Source organism: Dromaius novaehollandiae, chromosome 25 (assembly GCF_036370855.1).
Source record: "Dromaius novaehollandiae isolate bDroNov1 chromosome 25, bDroNov1.hap1, whole genome shotgun sequence".
Lineage (NCBI taxonomy): Eukaryota > Metazoa > Chordata > Aves > Casuariiformes > Dromaiidae > Dromaius > Dromaius novaehollandiae.
Genome location: NC_088122.1, coordinates 5839360 through 5858371, shown reverse-complemented (window position 1 = coordinate 5858371; position 19012 = coordinate 5839360). Strand labels below are relative to the sequence as shown.

At 44.1% G+C, this 19012-nt stretch overlaps 1 protein-coding gene across 2 annotated transcripts in view; it reads left to right on the top strand.

Annotated features, from left to right (window-relative positions):
- LOC112989597 (tyrosine-protein kinase ZAP-70) overlaps positions 1-1697 on the top strand; it is a 32074-nt gene extending 30377 nt beyond the window's left edge. For both annotated transcript variants that reach the window (XM_026110861.2, XM_026110862.2), the window contains exons 12-13: positions 272-384; positions 736-1697. In XM_026110861.2, coding sequence (XP_025966646.2) covers positions 272-384; positions 736-859 — 237 coding nt within the window. In that variant the 3' untranslated portion in view covers positions 860-1697. The remainder of the gene's footprint in view (positions 1-271; positions 385-735) is intronic.
- The last annotated feature ends 17315 nt before the right edge of the window (positions 1698-19012 follow it).

Here is a 19012-nt window from a genome sequence, read left to right as displayed (position 1 = left end):
CTTGCTGAGCTGAAAAGTCTGTCACTCAGCCACTGCTCTGCTCAGGCTTGGGAGGGGGTGGTGGGCTGAGCTGGCCACAATGTGAGACACCACTGCTTGGTGTCTGGGTTAAAAACACAGTATGCCTGTACAGGGTGTGCTGCGCACAACCGCAAAGCACTACCCTATGCCCAGCTCAATATCTCTTAGAAGGCCAGTATAATCTGCCTCCTCTGACCCTCTTGCCACTCCAATGTCCACTAAAACGTTTTCCCCCTTGATCCTCCCCTAGAAAATGAAAGGTCCTGAGGTCATCAGTTTCATAGAGCAAGGCAAGCGCATGGACTGCCCCATGGACTGCCCAGCAGAGATGTACGCCCTCATGCAGCAGTGCTGGATCTACAGGTAGGGCTTTCCCCAGCTCATCTTCCTGCTGAGCGGCAGGTCCATTGGGTTGCAATATATAGCTAATGGTATTTCCTGCCCTGGTCTCATTCACCAGTCCTGATGAATGACACACTTATTTCTTTAATATCATTCCCCTCCTTTTGCCTGCAGCAACCCTGGGAGATGTCAGAGCCTCTCTACCTTTGCCCCTCTCCATCCCAGAAAAAGTCTCAGCTCCTCATTTGAGCCCTGATACAACTCAGCAGCTGTTTTCTCCTAGGCTCATCTGTGCTTGGTATCTTCTCCCTCAGGTCCCAGCCCACTTTTGTCCTTTCTGCTGCCTCTATTTGTTCCTTTTTTTCCTTGCAGATGGGAAGAACGTCCAGGGTTTCTTTCTGTGGAAAACACAATCCGCTCCTACTACTACAGTATTTCTGCCAAGACAGAAAATGGGTCAGAGACAGAGGACAAGTCAAAAGCAGCTCTTAACTGAGCTTTCTTCACTGCCCCTCAACATGTACTCCGCTGGACTTCTTGAATGGGACCTGGAAAGACTCTTTGCAAATTTCTGCTTTAATCTCTTATGCCAGTTTTGTTGCTCAAGTAGTCCCAGAAATAAGAACTTGAGTCTGCCACAACGGACACGGGAACTCAGCCATAACTCATGTCTCCACATACAAAGAGTCAGCACTGATTTACATCCCTAGCCTGACCCACGCATGGGACACTGCAGAACAGCATTGTAGTTCCTTCTTACCCACCTCCAAAACCTCATCCCAGGACCTCAGTGCTTAATGCCTACCAGGCTTGCCAAGGATGAACTGTGTCAGCTCCAGCAAATCTGGATTTCTCCAGATCCCTTAAAAAACAATTATTTCCCAGGAAACTACCAACTACACGTTTCGGGTGAGGTTTGCACATGGTGGGACACAGGAGAAGGAGCCACCACATCCCCTTCCCCTCCACTCTAGGGCAGAAAGGAGCTGGCATGTTGCTCGCTGCCAGCAGAGATGGGGAGGAATGCTGGGGAAGAGCTTCAGCATGCCACCGCTTTGTCCTTCTCCCATTCTGCCAGCTGCAGCACTTGCACCCCGGGCACTACATGTGTGCCTGTGCAGCACAGGGCACAGTGTACATCACCCCTGCACTGCCACTGCCCTCCAGGCTGGTTATGGCTTCTGAAACAACGAAACCTTTGGGCCAGGAACCATTCATTGCTCATGTCCTGGATCCCCACTGGCCCCTCTGTACTATTCAAATGAGCATTTTGCTTTCAAAGCCTGAAAATCAACCACCCTATAAATAAACTATTCTATTCTTTTTTTATCATACATGTGGCTTAGACTATTGAATGACCACAGATGTTTGCAACTGCTTTAAACTGAATAGAAATTATTGTAGTTCCCCCCCTCTTAAGCTAGGGTTTCCCTCCTTGATGGTTTCCACACCCCTCCGGAGTCACCAAGTCACCCTTGGACTGACCTCCCTCTGGAACTGGAGCTCTCCTGCAGCTAATGGCAAACACTGCTGCCTAGGATGGGGGTAAAGCAGCTCAGCTGAGTCCACTGTGGAAACCTACCTATGGAGGCTTTTACTACAAGAGCAGCTAATGTTTTGGGCTACCCACCTTAAGTTCCCTTCAAAGAACTTTGATTTCTGAAAGGATGGCCATCAGCATGTTGCAAAAATGAGACCCTTTGAGGATGCTTCAGGGTGTAATGGAGCAGTTAATCCTTGAAGCCTTGCATGGAAGCAACGAAAACAGGAAAAAAAAAAAGTGCCTCCCTTTTCATTTCATTCTAGCACTGTACGTAGCAAAATTGACACTTCCTGCCCCCTCACCCTAACTGGGGTGACTAGTCTAGCAGGGTGAGAAATGCTGTGTAACCACAGCCCCTTTTTCAGACACTGTAGCTATACACCAAACTCTACTAGTAACCTCGCTGGTACTGTGGCGGCATCCCCCTTTGGGAGTGGACAGCATGGTAGTGTGGGGACACAGGCAGAGAGGCAGAGCAAGTGCCACCAGTGTCCAAGAGTCATATTATGGCACCTAGGGATGTTTTACTAGCGCTGTCACTATTTAGCAGGGCCATTTGATCTGTGCCCCAGTTACCCCATCACCGGAGGAGGACCACAATACTGATTCCCCATTGGAACTCAGTGTGTGCTCTGCAGACTTTGTCCCATCAGCATGCGCAAATGTTTTTGAGCACCTTGGATGAACAATATAGAGAGAGTAGAGGGTTTATGGTGGGAATTGTCCTTCCTGAGTTGCTCGTAACACTGCAGAACAAGCCCCTCTCTTGGGACACAACTGCAGTCAAAGTAATTTCTGGTCAGTAAGAGCAAAGCTGCCCTCCAAAAACCTCCCTCCACCTTCTCCCAGAAGAGACTCAGAAACTGCAAGCCCTCCCCTGCCCCGGGTGCAGTGGACTACCCGTGGGGTGGGAGGACAACTGTGGTCTGCACTGTTGCAGAGAGTGGGTGTGAAGGCTGGGGAAGTAGAGGAAGCAAAAGATCAGAGCCCCTAGATACAGTGAAAAGGGAAACTTATCTCTCACCATCTTCCGGCATCTGAAAGCCACACAGTAGCTCACACAGTGTACCTTGTCCTGGAGGTAAAATAAACAGCTACAGACCAAGCAAGGCCACAGCCCTTATCTAAAACCTTAATGGGAGGTGGGTTTGATCTGAACGTAACAGTTCCTGGGAGACATTCAGGCATGAGGCCTGAATTACCCTCTCGGGTACACAAACAAGTGCCCTGTTTAAGCAGTCAGAGAATCTAGGCCCAATGGAAAACGTAAGTAAGCGTTCCTCTCTCCTTGCTTAGACTGCGGCCTCCGGTGACAGCAAGTATTTACACACCAAAGCATTTTCTCTCGCAAGCCCATTAGCCGATCCAGCATGCTTGAGAACTATGGACATATTGCCCCTACCGATAGATGGGAAAACAGACGCATCAAAGGAGAAAGTCGCTTGTTCATGTTTGTGCAGTGAGTTAACAGCAGAAAGAGGAAAAAATTATCTCCATGTCATGTTTTCCTCACGGAGAAAAACAGCTTATTTTGCTGGAAAAGAGGTGGTTCTATGCACTTTTTGTTTGAAAAGCACAGCCAAAACATTTTGTTTTCACTTTTTTTCTAAACAAACCCATCTTCTGGCGTGAAATGATATTAAATTTTCAGCTAACTGGTTGGTGGTATTTTTTCAAATGTGGGAGAGGACACAGGGAATACATCAGAGAACTTGTGTCCATGGAGGAGCTTCTGATTTAGTTGCTGGAAACAATAACGAGCGAGCATGTGTGCACACAGTCAGTGAGGCGACAGATAGGATGTAAATCCCTCAAGATCTCACCAGACGAGTGGAGAGCAGAGGCTGCTCCTCTGGAGAGCCATCTGGAGTGTGGATGTTTTTCTGGCTACTCCAAGAGCATCACAAAATGTCAGGACTTGCAGCATCACAAAATGAGTGAGACAAGCAAGACCTGAAGTCAGAGGACTTTGCGACTCGTGTTTTTGCCGGGATGCCTTTGGTACGTAAAGGGCCTGACAGTCACTCTCAAAGGGAATCTCCTTTGACTTCAGGCACTGCCTCCCTCCTGGGCATCCCCAACCTGCACTCGCTATGGGTCAGAAGGGGCTCAGCCTACCCAGTAAGATGCATCTCCAGGTCCCACAGTCTGGGACGGCCTCTCTTCTTCCCATCTATGACATGGGTGTATCTGTCTCTGTCTTCCCTCCTCACCCCCTGCCAGCAGGTCCAGAAACACTCTTCTGTACCTCTCAGTCTTTTCGCCGACTGATGACAGAGCCACTGGCTGTTTGAACAAGAGCTGTGTCACTGATAAGAGAAAGGCACAAGCTGCAGTCAGCACGGACTCAGAGTTCAGTGTTATGTGGCTGATTCTGCCCTCCCATAAACTCCCTCACATTCTCTCTTTCTTTTTTGATGCCCCTCTCCCTCTCTTCTTCCCTCCCCTCTTTTCCCTTTTTCTACCTGAATCTTTAAAGCGCTTACAATTCTTGCATTCTCCATCCAGTGCAAGGGCAAGGATGAACTACATCTTTTAACTAAGTAGCTACAGCGATACTGTGAGATATGATAAAGTATCAGTGATCATGTCTGATCAACACTATGTAACAATCTATCATATCACCAATGCAGATCTATCACATTCCAACCTATCTTATCACCAATAAGTCTACCTTATCACCAGTACATGCAATTGCGCTGTCATATCACAAGCACATACTCACCTTTCTATCTCTTCCAGCTATCTAGGCATTCTCACTTCGTTCAGCAGCACGTTAACTACGTGACTAACCCAGCTCTGTGCTCATTGACCTTTGTATCATATCTGCAAGTAATATACTGAACAAACACAAAAGCATATTTTCAACACCAGCACTGGATATTTTCCCCTTCCAAGAAGTGCTGCTCGTGCCCCGGTGGTGCACTGTGTCCCACACAATGAGGGATGAATTTCCCCAGGGCAAAGCTCAACGCTGCCATAGGAGCCCCTGCTTTGCAGCTGGGCTGTTCTCTGACCCACCAGCCTGCCCAGCAGTTAAACTATTCTCTTTGGGCTGCTTTCTAGGTCTTCCACAGCCCTCACAAAGCAGCCTTACGTATTTCTAAGCAGCACAAAAAGCAGAACTAGGAGCACTGGGCAGGTGAGGAGAGGGAAGAACACTGGAAAGCTCCATGGGTAGCTGTCCCTGTGCAGCCCTTGCTGAGGATGGGACCACGAAAGAGATTAGCTATTACAGCACTCAGACCTGCTCCAGTGCCTGAGTCGCTCAGAAGCAGCAGTTAGGGTCAAGGGAAACGGCATTTTTGCATTTTCAAGATCCTGCTGGATGGTTCCAGCTGTTGACAACTTGGAGACACGGCAAGGGCAGGGTACAGGCTTATTTTGTACAGACCCTCTCTTCATAACCCTTTTTGTTAGGAAATGTCTGGCAACTGTGAAGTTACAGAATGACTTTGGTTCTGCCTTAACAAAATCCATATCAAAGTCCGATTTCTTCATAAAAATCAGGTGAAATAGTGCTCCCCACACTGTCCCTTTCTTTCCTTCCCTGACATGAGGGCAAGATGGGTTTGTTTCTAATTACAGCAGAGGGAAGTGAGACAAGGGAAAGGATATGACTCATCAGTGTTTAAACAGAGGCCTGGAGGCAAAGCCCTGTCCACCTTTGTCTGTTGTCACACTTTGATCTCTAGATGATGCCTTTTCCGAAGGTTCAAAGGATTTTAATGGTTCAGAGAAGCTGAACAAGCCAAATGATGCCCCAGCCTCCAGCACAAAGAATGCCATTACATACATCGATATACTCACTCAGCAATGTCTCATTGTAGTGGCTTTTACCAGTTGCTCATGAAGAAAAAAAGGGCATGCAAGAAGGCACAGAAAGATGCAAATCTAGATGCTTTTCACTGGCAAGAGGAATGCAACTGATCAGGCTGCCTGTCTATTTTAGTACTAACAATGAGCATCCAAGTCCTAAGGAAAAGAATCTGTCTTCTCACAGCAGGAAGAAATTACTTATTTTGCCACCAAGAAATCTGCTAGGGCAGGTGAGACTTGAAGTGAGCCAAAAGGGCTTTTCTGTCTTTTTTTCTCTAATTTTTTAAATATCACCTTGGTTTTGCCCCTCAGATAGAAACTGGGTGCTGGCAGAGCAAAGTGTGTGTGTATCTTCACAAGTAGTTTTTTGATCAGTAACAGGAATCTTGGAGAGCAAGGCAGGTGCTGGTATTGGCTGAAAGACCATTGGCAAGTGGTAGGAAATTTAGCACTGCTCATCTCTTCTAACTGCATGAGATCCCATCTGAGGATAGGAGCATGCATATGGTGTGAAACATAATAGGCACAGAATTTGGACATCAGTTCTGCTTTCACATTAGCCCCTGAGTCCCTTCCTTCATGTCAGCATTTGAAGGTAACTTATGTCTTGTCCTGGCCATTCATTACCTGGCAAACTCAAACAACAGCAAGAGCCCATTCAGCTTATTGGGCTGAGTAAGGAACAGGCTAGGTGAGCTAGGTGAGGGGGGGCAAAGAGCTCAGCTAGGATTTGGAGCCCAGGACTACTTACAGCCTGCATGAAAGCTATATTGAAATCTGTCAAAGCATTTTATTTGTACAGCAATTAACAGCCACTGACTGAAAAAGCACATTATAAGGGTAATTAAAATTCCCTAAAAGATGTAACTGAGGAAGACCAAGAAGTGGCTGGCCCAAACACACAGCAGGGGTGCTGAAGATAGGCGCTGAGGCTCTGCCTGCCTGACCAGCTGAAGCACGCACAGATTCAGGCTGTGCGGCGAGAAAGTAAGCGCAGAGAGAGTCATCTGCTCTCATACACACACCATGTCATGAAGAGAGGCTATTTTTGTCCCTAGCTGCCAGCAAACAGAGCATGCAGTGACAGGTGGTTTCGACAACTAATTCTCTATGCAGTTTTTTGTGGCCTTAAACAATCAGCTTTGGTCAATGTAAGGTGTAGCTCTATTCAACTTTCACAGGCAAACAAGGCTACACGTGGCTGATGTTTCCACTGCAGCTCACACAGCTTCTTCAAGGCTTCTGCTCTGGTAAGAAGGTAGTTTCAGGAGCCTGTCCCAAAGCCTTGAGGACTTGATGGTACCAAGAAATGTGACTGTTGATCTGAGGTCCACTGAAGTCCCATCCTCCCTATTTCCTCATCTGTGATCTCCACCTAGTGCTTCCACTTGTAGACTAGTGCTCTGCGACGGGGCGAAATAGCCTCTCACCAAGCAGAGAAATTTCAGTCCCAAGTAATAAGCTGCTGAAAGGTTAAGCAAGCAACTTATCTGGTAAATAAATTTTACTATTAAATTAGTCTATTAAGTAACCAAATAATTTGTTGTTGCTGTTGTTGAAAAAGGACTTTTTCTTCTTCAGTAGCATGGCTGGGGTAGTGGGCTGTCAGCTACATTGTCTGGGCAACAAGAGAACATACAGCTCCAGAAAGAAACACTAAAAACTAAAATGGCATTTGATTCATTTCAGTCTTTTTTTCTTAATTGGATATTGTCAGAAATTTTGAAAGAGGGTAAAATACAGGCTCATATGGACACTCTTTGTAGGTCCATATCGCAGTGCCAAAGTGGAGGATGTTACCAAAGTGGATACACTGCTCTCATCTTTCTCTGTCTGCCTCCATCTTCATCACATGCTCCCCCCTCCTTTTAGCTCTCCCCTTCCCCAACTTGTGGGAGCACCATGTGGGCCAAGCCTTCAATCCAGCTCAGCTCAGAGAGCGGCTGAAGCCCATGCCTGCTGTGCAAAGGCCAGTCACATCAACAGTCTCTGGGAAAGGAGATGGCACTGGCTGATAAACTCAAGCAGTTTCCTCCCACTGGCAGAGCTGCTGCGAGCCCTGCTGTGACTGAAGCAACCTTGCGTTCTGGCCTGAACGGGCTGCAGCGTTCTCTATATTTGATTTCTGTTTCACATCAAAGCCTAAGCACATTCCCTGCAAGGTCTTGCCCTCCGGCAGAGTGCTTGAGCACCTCGCCACGCAAGGGACTGCATCTCGTGCAGGGCTGCGCAGCAGCTGCTTCTCCAGAACGAAACCACCCATTGCGGGCCCAGCAGCTGAACTACTGCTATTACTCACAGCTTTCTTCTAATAAACTAATCAAAGTTGTTGTTTTGTCCCAAATACTCCCATCATTCAGAGCAGGGCTGTGCTCTTCCTAGAGCTTGTACACGCATGCGCTTGTCTGCAGAGCTATTTTAATTCAAACTGTCCCAGACAGAAGGCAGCAGGTGGTCTCACATACTCTGTCTGAAGGCTGTGGATTTTTGTTGCTGGGAACCCAACCATGTCTTGCATCAAAAAAGAAATATATCATTTGCAGATTCAGAAATAATGGTGAGCTTGGTGTGGCTCAGGAGGGAAAGCCAAGGCTACAGCAATGTAGTACTTGGCTTGTGGTTGTTGCCCTCACTGTTAAAGCTGTAAGCTTGGGTGCTAGATCCATTTTGGACAGGGGAGAGCTAGCTAGCTTGCTGCAGCAGCTGCAGTACCTCTGACGTGCAGAATGGACAAAGTGGCAAGTGACAAAGTTACTCATAACCTCTCTCTCAAGTGCTGGGTGCAGCTTCCTAGCTTAGATTGGAGTCCAGGTGCACAAGGGTTCCCATCTGTAAAGCAGCTACCAGCACCTCTCTGAGCTAAGTCCAGTGCTTACAATCCTGCAGAAGTGGAGAGGAGCAGTGTGGCTTTGGCTCAGCAGAGGGGCTGCTGGTTGTCACCTCTCAACGTGAGACCAGAGCCAGGCATGGCTGCTCTTCTCTGCTCTGGTCTGCTCAGGACCTGCGACCTGCAGGAAGAAGCTGGTAGATGGCACACGGCAGAGGGGAGCAAAAGAGGGCTCCTGTGTTGGGAAGACTTCTCAGCACTGTGGTGAGATGGGAATATTTCTTCCCACAAGGATGAGAATCAACATCCTTGTGCATGTCATAACTTCCACTCACAACAGCAGCAGAAGCACAGAGCTGGTTAGGCAGGAGGGACAGAAGTGACCAAAGCATAGAGGTCAGCAGCCATGATCACCCTGAAGGGAAAATATGAGCTGAGCCAGTGGCCCAGGAGGTAGGTAGAAGACCTGAATTCAGGTTCAACTTGGCCACTGATCTGCTGAGTATCCTTGGGCAAGTCACTTCCACTTTTGGGTTCTTACTCACTGTTGTCTGTCATGTCTATTTAAACTCTAAGCTTTTCTGGCCATGGTCTGTCTCCCAGTTCCTGCTCTCTTTCTAGCACAATGCATTTCTAATTACTACAGCAATACACATATATAGCAAAGGTAACAGACCAACCATATATTCTATATAGCAATACCTACGACAGTTGGCCAGGACAGAATAATGTTTATTTCCTTAAGGGGAAACTATTTAAAAGATTGGATTTGCATTTTAGATAGAGCCACATGCTATTCTTATCACCCACGTTATTAAAAAAAGTATCATTTTGCAAATCACAAGGAAACATGAAATATTTCTGAAACGCAAACCACAGAAGCTACACTCTCTTCTCAGCAATCCCTTCTCATTGGCTGTGCTGCTCTTTTCACCTCACTTTGGACAGCAGGTGAGTTATTTAAAAATAATAATTAAAAATATGCATGCTTGTTCATTTCAGCCTAATACTAACAGGCTGAAAAACCTTTCCTGGGGTGAAAGGTAAAGAAAACAGTCCGTTTCACTTTACAACTTCTTGATTTCTCTTCGGCTCATTCTCACATATGGGATTTAAATGAAGCTTTAATTTATTTGCCCAGATTGCTACATAAAGTATTCTCATTTGTCATTTTGCTGTTTGCTAGCAGACCCTGCCTTCTGCATCCCAGCTCATATACATGTTGGGATTCTGATGCTTCGAAGTGCTGAACACCACACATTTGGCACCACGCACATGCTGGTTAAGACCCTGATTTAAAAGCATGGGGTAGTCATAGATGTAGACAGGTAGCTGTAGCATCTTGAAGGTTGATCCCCACTGTTAAGGGCTGATGAATCTACATTGCACCACAGCTCAATGTTAACATTTAATGTTAATTTCTATTTTTACGTCAGTCAGAGATATAACAGAGCTGGAGTCTTTGAGTTTTCTTCTCAAGTCTGCCATTCACTCCTGTATCTCCGCAGAAGTCAGTTCTCTTTGATTCCTTGAGCATAATAATAGCCACCTAAACAGTAAGGAAAATAAAATGTGTTTCTAATATACTTCTGACGAGAGATGCTATAGAGTACTACTGTTCTCATAGCGTCTGTCTTCTGTTGAAAGCATGACAGCTTTCAAACCAATTTTGTGTCTATGTAACTTAACAGGTGGCAAAAGGCTCATAACTGCCCACAAAAATGTTAATGTTATATGTGGCGATATGTGGCAAGGAAGAATGGGAGTAGCTGCGACAAGACCTTGCAGACACATGAAAAATTACCTGCATGTGATATGTAACAGCCAGTGACTGAGAAAACAGATTAAGGCTGAATTGAGGGATTACTTAAGAATGGTGAGATCTGTTTGGGAAAGAAATGCACTGATGCTCACTCAGAATAATTGCAACTAGGCAAAGCATTAGGGGACATATTGTAGGAGGCAGCTGTCAGCAGGCAGGGTGAAATGGGGAACAAAGCATCCCCTCTTTTTTCAGAGCTTGATTCTGGAGCTGGAAGTCATATGACCAATAAAGCTGAATGGACACCATCTTCTAGTAAAAAAAACATGTGCTACTGACAATAATAATAATAATAATAATTCTGAATTGAAAGGCAAAAGAAAACATGGGCATTTTCAGTGGGATGAAAAATGTGAAAAAATCATAAGGATGGAATCAGAAGAGGTTTTCAAAATAAAATGTCCAACTCTGGCAGACAGACAGTGTGCAGTCCCAGAGCTGCCCCCGCAGTGCCATGAGAGGTCAGAGTCCTTGAAAGTTGGGTACCTCACTGGTATATTGGCCTTTGAGACTCCATCAGCTGGGAAATCTTGTAGCCACAGAGCCAGAAAGTCCAGGGACATGTAGGCAGATGGATGAGCTGGCAGGAATTGAGGCAGACTCACCAGTCAGACACCCTGGCCAGTGCTTGCTTTGTTTCCACTGAAAGCTTCGACAAAATCAAAACCTTTCCACGGAACATTTCAATTCAGTCTAATCATCATTTTCAGATGGAAAACTCTTCTGTAGGAAAATTTCCATCCAAATCAATTCATTTACTCCCTGGGCAAGTGAGTATACTGTGGGTGTAAAGCACAGTCTTGTCAGAGTTGTAGTGGTTGCCACATCCTTTGGCATGGTGTAAATGGGGATGTGGTGTAACAGGCAAGGGAGAACCAGCTCCCTTCCCACGCCAGATCTACAGCATCATCTTGGAGAAACAAGAATTTGACTTTGGCCACATATCAGTGAATTTTGGGAAACAGGCAGAAATGACAAACGGTCCAAGAACCCTGGACCTAAAGTCAGTAGGAAATACTGTCTAGGCATGGAGAAGTATGTGGACATCTCTCTCTCTGCCTTTCAGGCTCTTCGCCTTTTTTTGTTCTCCAAAGCTATACTTTCCAGCAATACACACGCTTAACCTAAACCTTCCTGAATTTGCCTCACTGCTACATGGCAATGCCATACTCACTCGAAGTTTTAACATAACATATTCTACCATAAGGACACTCACTGAAAGTAATGGTTTTATTTGCAAATAAGAAGCACAGCGAGGAAGTACATATGTAGGAAATCTTGGCAAGGATGGGCTCTAAATTCAGGACTGGAAAGCTGCATTGTTGCTTTCTCCTCTAAGGGGAAAGAATAATAAGCAAAGTGGCTTAACTTCTAGTTTAAAACAAAGATTACAAAATCAGTCCATGATGAAATCTGAGGCCAGAGGTAAGTGTAGTATTCATACCACCACAACTGTTCAATTAGATTATAATTTACACCAACCTGCTTTCTGACATGTATACAAGCATTCTGTGTAAAGGTTAACCACTGCATCTCAGGCCCACTTCTAGGAAGGTGCTTATATTTCACTGATGCTGTGATAAGAAAGATAAAGTGATTTTTTTTTTTTTTTTGTGCTCATGCAAGGTATAACTTCAAAAAAGAACTCAATATCTTGGGGGCAATAAATAAGGGAATCACAAAATATACTTACTTGCTACAGCCACCTTAATATAAGATTTAACTAGTAGATATTCAAATGCCTAAACAAAGCATAATAAAACTAATGATATGGAAAAAAATCACAATGATTAAAAAAAGATAAACCATATCATACAATCAGTGGAAAAGGGGAAAGCAGGATGTTTCATGTGTTTGTACTTCAACTGATAGGAAGAGAATCGAGGATGGAAAAAGTGTTATGTGGACTGAAAACTGATTAAAAAATAGACACAGGAAGATAGATAGTGAATAAGGACAGTAGTTTGTTTAGTCGAGCATCCATTTTCCCAAATGTTATGGAGCAAAGAATCAGAAGGAGGAGACTGTGCAGGGGCCTAAGACTTGGTTTTTAGAACAGCCTTTTTTAATGTTTCGAGTGCTGTTAAGGAAGGGAAAGCAAATGGCATATTCAAAAAATTAACATATAGACTTACCCTGTGAGGAGCTGCAGAAAAGGAGCAAAGATGGAAAAAGGGTCAGAGAAATTAGTAAACTGGAGCAGAAAAGAATTACATGGGCTCAGGTACAGAAAGCGTATGGCAAGGCAGGCTTTTTGTGACAGAATATTAAGAGCCTGGGACAATGTAATCTCAGACAGGGCTAAGAGTGGTGGCTGTGCTCCCAGCCTGGTGGGCTTGCGCAGGAAACTCTAGATTCACGGAGCTCAGAACACAATGCTTTACCGATGTTTTTAAAGAAAATTTGCAAATAGCTTAGGAGGATGCCATAAGGGTTGCCACCCACTGCAATCACCAAGGCTGAGAAAGTCTGTTCAGTGGTCCATATGGAAGGAAATGGCAGTTCTCTTTCAGGCCCTCCTCCTCCAACATCGCTGTTCACTTGGCACCGCAATTAGCAGACATTTTCAAAGTGTGAATAGAAAAGCTAAGAGTGACTGTGCCGCAGAAACTGATCTTACCTCTATCCTAAGACCTGAGGCTGGAAACAGCATGCAGGGGGGGCTGCATAGAGGCTTCTCATTCTGGGGACTGTCCTCAGCATCTCTCCTAACACAGATGCTGCCTGAAGGGAGATAAACGGAGAAGCAACAGGGCCTCTCTTCCTCCTTAAGTGACACATTGGTCAAAGGGATCACATGCCTTACTGCAATTACAGACTCTGTATCCAGTGGGTGAGAAGCAGTAGGCTTAAAATGCTGCAAGGAAGATTCAGGCTAGATACTAGAAAAACTTTTTAATAGTGAGCATAGTGAAGCAGTGGAATAGGTTGATTGCGTAGACAGTGGAATCTCCCTCATCGGAGATCCTGAAGATGAGATTAGACATGTATCTACTGGGAACACTTAAGCTAGAGTTCATCCTGCCATAAAGCAGAGTTCATCCTGCCATAAAGCAGAAGGATGGGGTGGATAACCACTCATGCCCCCTCATGTCCCTCCCAGACATCTTCCCAGGCCTTTCGGACTATAGCACAATACTGATCTACACTGTGTAAAGAGGAAAAAGTATTTGGGGCTGTTACTTATTACAAGAAACAACGTAATGGAAAAAGTAGTTTTATGCACAGTGATTTGACAGACCATGCACAGAGCTACTAAGGCTTAATTTAGTACTAGTAAAAGGTTTTGACATCTATCACACAAAGTTGCTAAAATAATATTAAGTAGCTTTAAATATGTAACAAGACACTTACAGAAACAACCTAAACTGAAACTGAACCTGATCCACATAATATACAAAACAATAATTCTTTTGTTTAAATGCTGTTTGAATAAAGTATCCTTTTTTGACTCACATTGTGAGAAATGAGTAGCTTTGATCCAAATGCAAGATAATTCTTAATTCTTTTATGCTGCAAACAGGAGAGTTTGGCCTCTATATTGTATCACTACCATCCCAGCAGTGTAGAAAAATAAGAAAGAATTACTATAGTCTATACAAAAGAGAAGTGCAGGAAAGTTTTAGGTGAACTATCATATATCACTGATTGGAAACGGTTTTTATTCTATTTTCATTTTAAAATCCACAAATAACCATTAAAAATTCCTTCTATTCACCCAGATTCTTTTACAGACTTCAGTACTGCATTGTGTATGTGCTCAAACATATGTCTAAGAGAATGATATTTCTCAAGGAATAGAACAATCAGACTTATTGTTTATTAACTTATTGTTTTTATTTGTATTGTTTTTTCTATCAGTATGACAAAACATAGCAATTCTGGGAAACGAGATAGAACAAACAATAATAAGAAGGGAAACTAAGTCAAATAGAGACTAAGTTGATTTAGATCATGTAATATATCTGTGGTGCAAACAGAACTTATTACATGCCAGCTTTGTACCTGAACATCCTTTCTCCCATATAGCTGTCTTTTTGGAAGAGTTCAGGGCCAGCTTTTTATATGCTACGTCCTATACAGATAGGGCCAATTTTCAAAACAGCAAGGCTCTCAACTGGTATCAGAGGAAAAAGGTTCGCAGAACAGCTCTGCACTCCTGCTCACAAGTTTTGTTTGTTATAAACAAAAAGTTTATGATTTTCATTTTGGCAGTTGGTTTCCTTTAAAAATCTAGCCTTTGATATCAGAGAGGATTGGAGTCAAAGACTGGTTTATTTCCCAGCTTTCTCAGTCCCAGTATGTGACCCTGCATAACTGCCTCCTCTGTCTGAGTTTCTTTTTCCTGCCTTGTTCTTGTTTGGGCTGATTCCTGCAGTTCTGAGGTGCTGTGACCCTACACATATAAAGACAGTGCAAAGAACATCTGCCTTCATCTGTCCTTATTAAGAAGTGCCAATTACGATGACGTTTGGATGTTTATCATCAAAATCTCATGCTTAGACTCTTTCACCATTCTCCATGCAACCGTTTTGATGGTTCCCATTTCACTGGGCAGTCAGTGCATAAAGCAGGCAATGAATTTCATATTCCTTGTCAGCCTGAGCACACACATGCATAAACCTTGGTAATGGAGCATGCTAGCAGAGAAGTGCAAACTTATTTACATGGGATGCTCTTAACTTCGTGCTTTGACTCCAGTGGGGAGAATTCCAGAACCATAAAGGAAACTTCAGGCCCAGGCTCCCAAGACAACTGAATCTGAAACGCACATTTAAATATCTCCTCTTAAATAAACTGTTTGAGAATGGGACTTTCTCTCAGTAGGTATCTGTACAGCCCCATCACAAAAGGAGTGGATTCTCTGTTCAGCCTTAGGTCATTACTGGAATATGGCGTAATTCTGCTCTGCTGAGCAGAAAACATAGTTTCTCTCTGTGGAAGCCAAGAAGGTGGGGACAGGTAAGGGGAAGATAGAAGAAGAATTTGATAAGAGAAGAGGAAGAGGAAGAGGGCTTCCTGGTTATGCTGGAGTTTAACACATAGCTCCCACATGAATTAGTTTCAGCTCCTCTCCCAGCAGTCCCTTTCTGGGCACCTTCATTCTCATGTCACCAAGCCTACAAAATCCTCTCTTCTGGGAAATAGCAAAGAGGCCTTTGGGTCTCCTGTGGATATGAATAATCCAGTGAATAATCCAGTGAAAAATCCTCCCTCTGCTCTGCCTCACTCCGAGAGTTGCCTGCTCTATAGTCAGGAAACCACATGCCTGTTGTACTGCCACCATTTTATCATGTGCTGTTTGAATAGCATTATCCCTTAATGCAACAATGAAATACTGGTTAAACAGTGACACATCCTGGCCCAAGTGACAGCCCTGACACTACAGATGTCAATGTATTTTAATGCCAGCCGACTGTTGCCAGTTCTTAGACAATGGCTTAAGCAAGACAGAGGGGACTGGAGAGAGCTCTCCAGCCCCTGAAGCCAACTGCTTCCCAGGGAAGAGGCCTGCCAAAATCTTTGCTCAAATGTGCAGAGATGGAAGCAAAGTCCACCCCAATGCCAAATACCTCCAAGATCAGAATAGAGAATAAATGTTATCCTTGCAGTCCAAATCCAGATCACCAATGGTCCCTCTCCAGTTCTGGCTGAGTTTCTTTTTCTAACGTGGCAGCAGGTTCCACATCTTACTTCAATATGAAGGTTTTTGCTTTGTTTAGACTAAACCATGTAGTGTTTTGTTATCAAGCCCTTGCAGTAAGTGGCAAAACAGTATCAAGAACTGCAGATAGGGTCTATTCTTCTCCTTGGTAGCTGGGATGAATGACAGCCAAAGGCAGCTATCCCTCCAAAAATGCCACTGAGGGATTTTCTACTCCCTCTCCCTCCCTGCTGCCAGCATACAAGCAATTCCTCTTTAAGTCAGTAAAAGGATGTATAAAGCCCAGCTCAGCTGGAATAAAGATGATAGTAGAGCACAGTGATTTGTTTGCTGGGGTTCAGGGGAAGAGTGTAAAGAAGCCAAAAGGGAGGGAAGCCCACAGTCTTTGAGAGCAAAGGAGGAACACTCTGTGGTTGCTCATGTGGGTACAAGGGTGAGGTGAGGTTTTGAAGATGAGGTTCAGATACAGCATCTCACCAGGAAAGGTGAGACTTAACATGACATTTGCCGGTTTCCTGCTATTCTGGTAGCAGCACTAGGCGTGTTCAGCTCTACCTTGAGATAATAAGGGACACAGAGTGGAATTGCATGTCTGGGAGCCAGAAAAGAGCTCCCAAGGAGGCTGGGAAGATGCCATCCTTGCAGCGAGAAGTCTGGTGGGCCCATGATTATATTTAGAGCTCTTCATAAATTTTCTGTTCCTGGCAATGATTTTGACAACAGAAGAAGGCTTGGGCTTTTTTTGAGAAGTTTCTCTTCTCAGCCTTTGGAGGCATTCCTAAAACTGCACATCTGAAAATTAAAAATTACTTGAGGATATTTTTTGACTGAAATGTCTTGATTGTCCATGCTGAAAAACTGTGGGGAGAGGCAGAAGAAATGAGAAGTTTCCAAGATTCTATTATGAAAATTGATATTTGCTATGGAACCTCCTACTTGATGAAAATCCATATTTCTGTAAAAAAAAATAGTCTGAACAAAAAAAATGGTTTGAACAAAACACTCCACACAGTTCTTTTCATGCTCACAGTGCACAACAGACTGACACAAGAGCCATAGGATGAAATTATCTGTTCTCTGTTATGCAAGAAAATTTGAAATGTAGGCAATCAGCTGGAGAAATGTTCCCCGCTCCTATAACCAGATGTGATGGGCTAATCATTGTCCATCATGCATTTCCTTAAAAAATGTTTTTTATTCATGTCTCTTTTTATAATTGATAATCTACTTACAACACGTGTCATTTTGATTCACACCCTTCTAGAGACTATAAGGATCTTTATGTTAGAATCTTCTTCTTCAGAGATAAACAAGTGTTTTCTGATGGAAAATTTCTATCTTGCCAGACAAAAAGTCCCATAGCATTATTTCCCAGTGGAAAAAATGAACCAAAATGTTTCTGGACATGGTTAAAATTAATATATTTTGGTGTGCCAAGCCAGACTGAAGTATTAATTTTCAGTTCCACTCTGCTTTAAGCTGAAGCCACATTCAATGGTCATTGCTCATTAACAAGTTCTGGTTCCGATGCTTCATGCTCTTGTTCTCCTTTTGGCATAGTTCCCTGGCAGGTTTACAGTTCCTGTGGTGTTTTCTCGTTGAACCACCACCACCACATCACATTGCACAACGAAGAATGAAGCCTGCCCAGAGGACCCAGCCCACAGAGGACAATGAAAATGAGAGGGCACCAATTTCTCATGACAGAAGTTCCTCAGGATATTTCATGAAAACCCACTTATGAATGGGATATTGCCTTGGGAAAAGCACAGTAATGTCCATCTGCAATTGCTACGTTCAATAGAAGCAACATGATATAGGTTACATATACAGCTGTGCATGAGGAAGCATTCAGCACCAACGCTAGTTCACATCTGAGCTGAAAGCATGCAGCAGATACTGCCACCGATTTAAGGCAGCGTTGGTGCATTGCTGAAATGCAAAAAACTAATTGGAGATGATCACTTATCTCCTGTGATCACACCTCATGTTCATGTTTTTTTCAGAAGAATACACACTTCTGAAGACATGCTAAGATGGTGTTGAAAAAAAACCTGTGAAGGCTGATCACTTTCATTTAAAGGATTTGGGCAAAAAGAGTTTTGTGAATGATAACAGAATGACAATGAATGAAGTCTACACCTTCAGACCCTGCAGCTTAGTTCTTCACGAATGCCACAACTTCTGGGTTTAATTTCCTGTTCCAGGGAAATCTGCTGAGACACTGGGTAGAGATTACAATGTCATGTTCTAGCTAAATAGCATAGAGAATTCACAGAATTCATGGGGATATTTTCAATACATATCGAAACAGCCCTCTAAGTCCTGCAACTGAGCTGTAGCTGAGCACTACATGATCCACTTTATGATGTTACCAGTCCCTTTACCCAGGAGAGCTAGGGGTGACAGCAGGTGCTTGAAAGCGATTTTGAAAACTGACTTTGTAAAATGTCCCTAGGGTAGCTCCCCTAATGTTTATTGCCTATGAGGGTCTCTGTCTCCACAACAGCCTGCTAAGAAAAGATATGCTGTTTCTGGCTGGTGCTCCTAGCCCTAGGCTTACAGCAGGTATTCTCCCTCTTAAACTGGGATGACTACACTGTAGCTATCAACTGGACTCATCATCTTAGACTCTGTTTATGCCCAGTGGAGAAAAAGACACTAAGACATGTTTTCTTTTCTTCTCAAGATAAAATAGATCAGATGACTCACACCCTAACAAAGCCTGTTTCTCTCCACTGTCTATAAAGGAAATCTAGAGGATAAGTTGGTATGTAGAAACCTTCCCTTTATGCATATACAAAGTCAAACAAGTTCAGTAGTACCCTGGTTCCACTGAGAGCAAGGGGATACTTTAGCAGCGAGGGAGAGGAGTGACCCCTGCAGCTCAGCCCATTTCCAGGGCCAGCCTGGGAGCAGGATTCATTCTCTCCCTTGTTCACACTAATCTTGTCAAAACCAGGGGGGGGAACA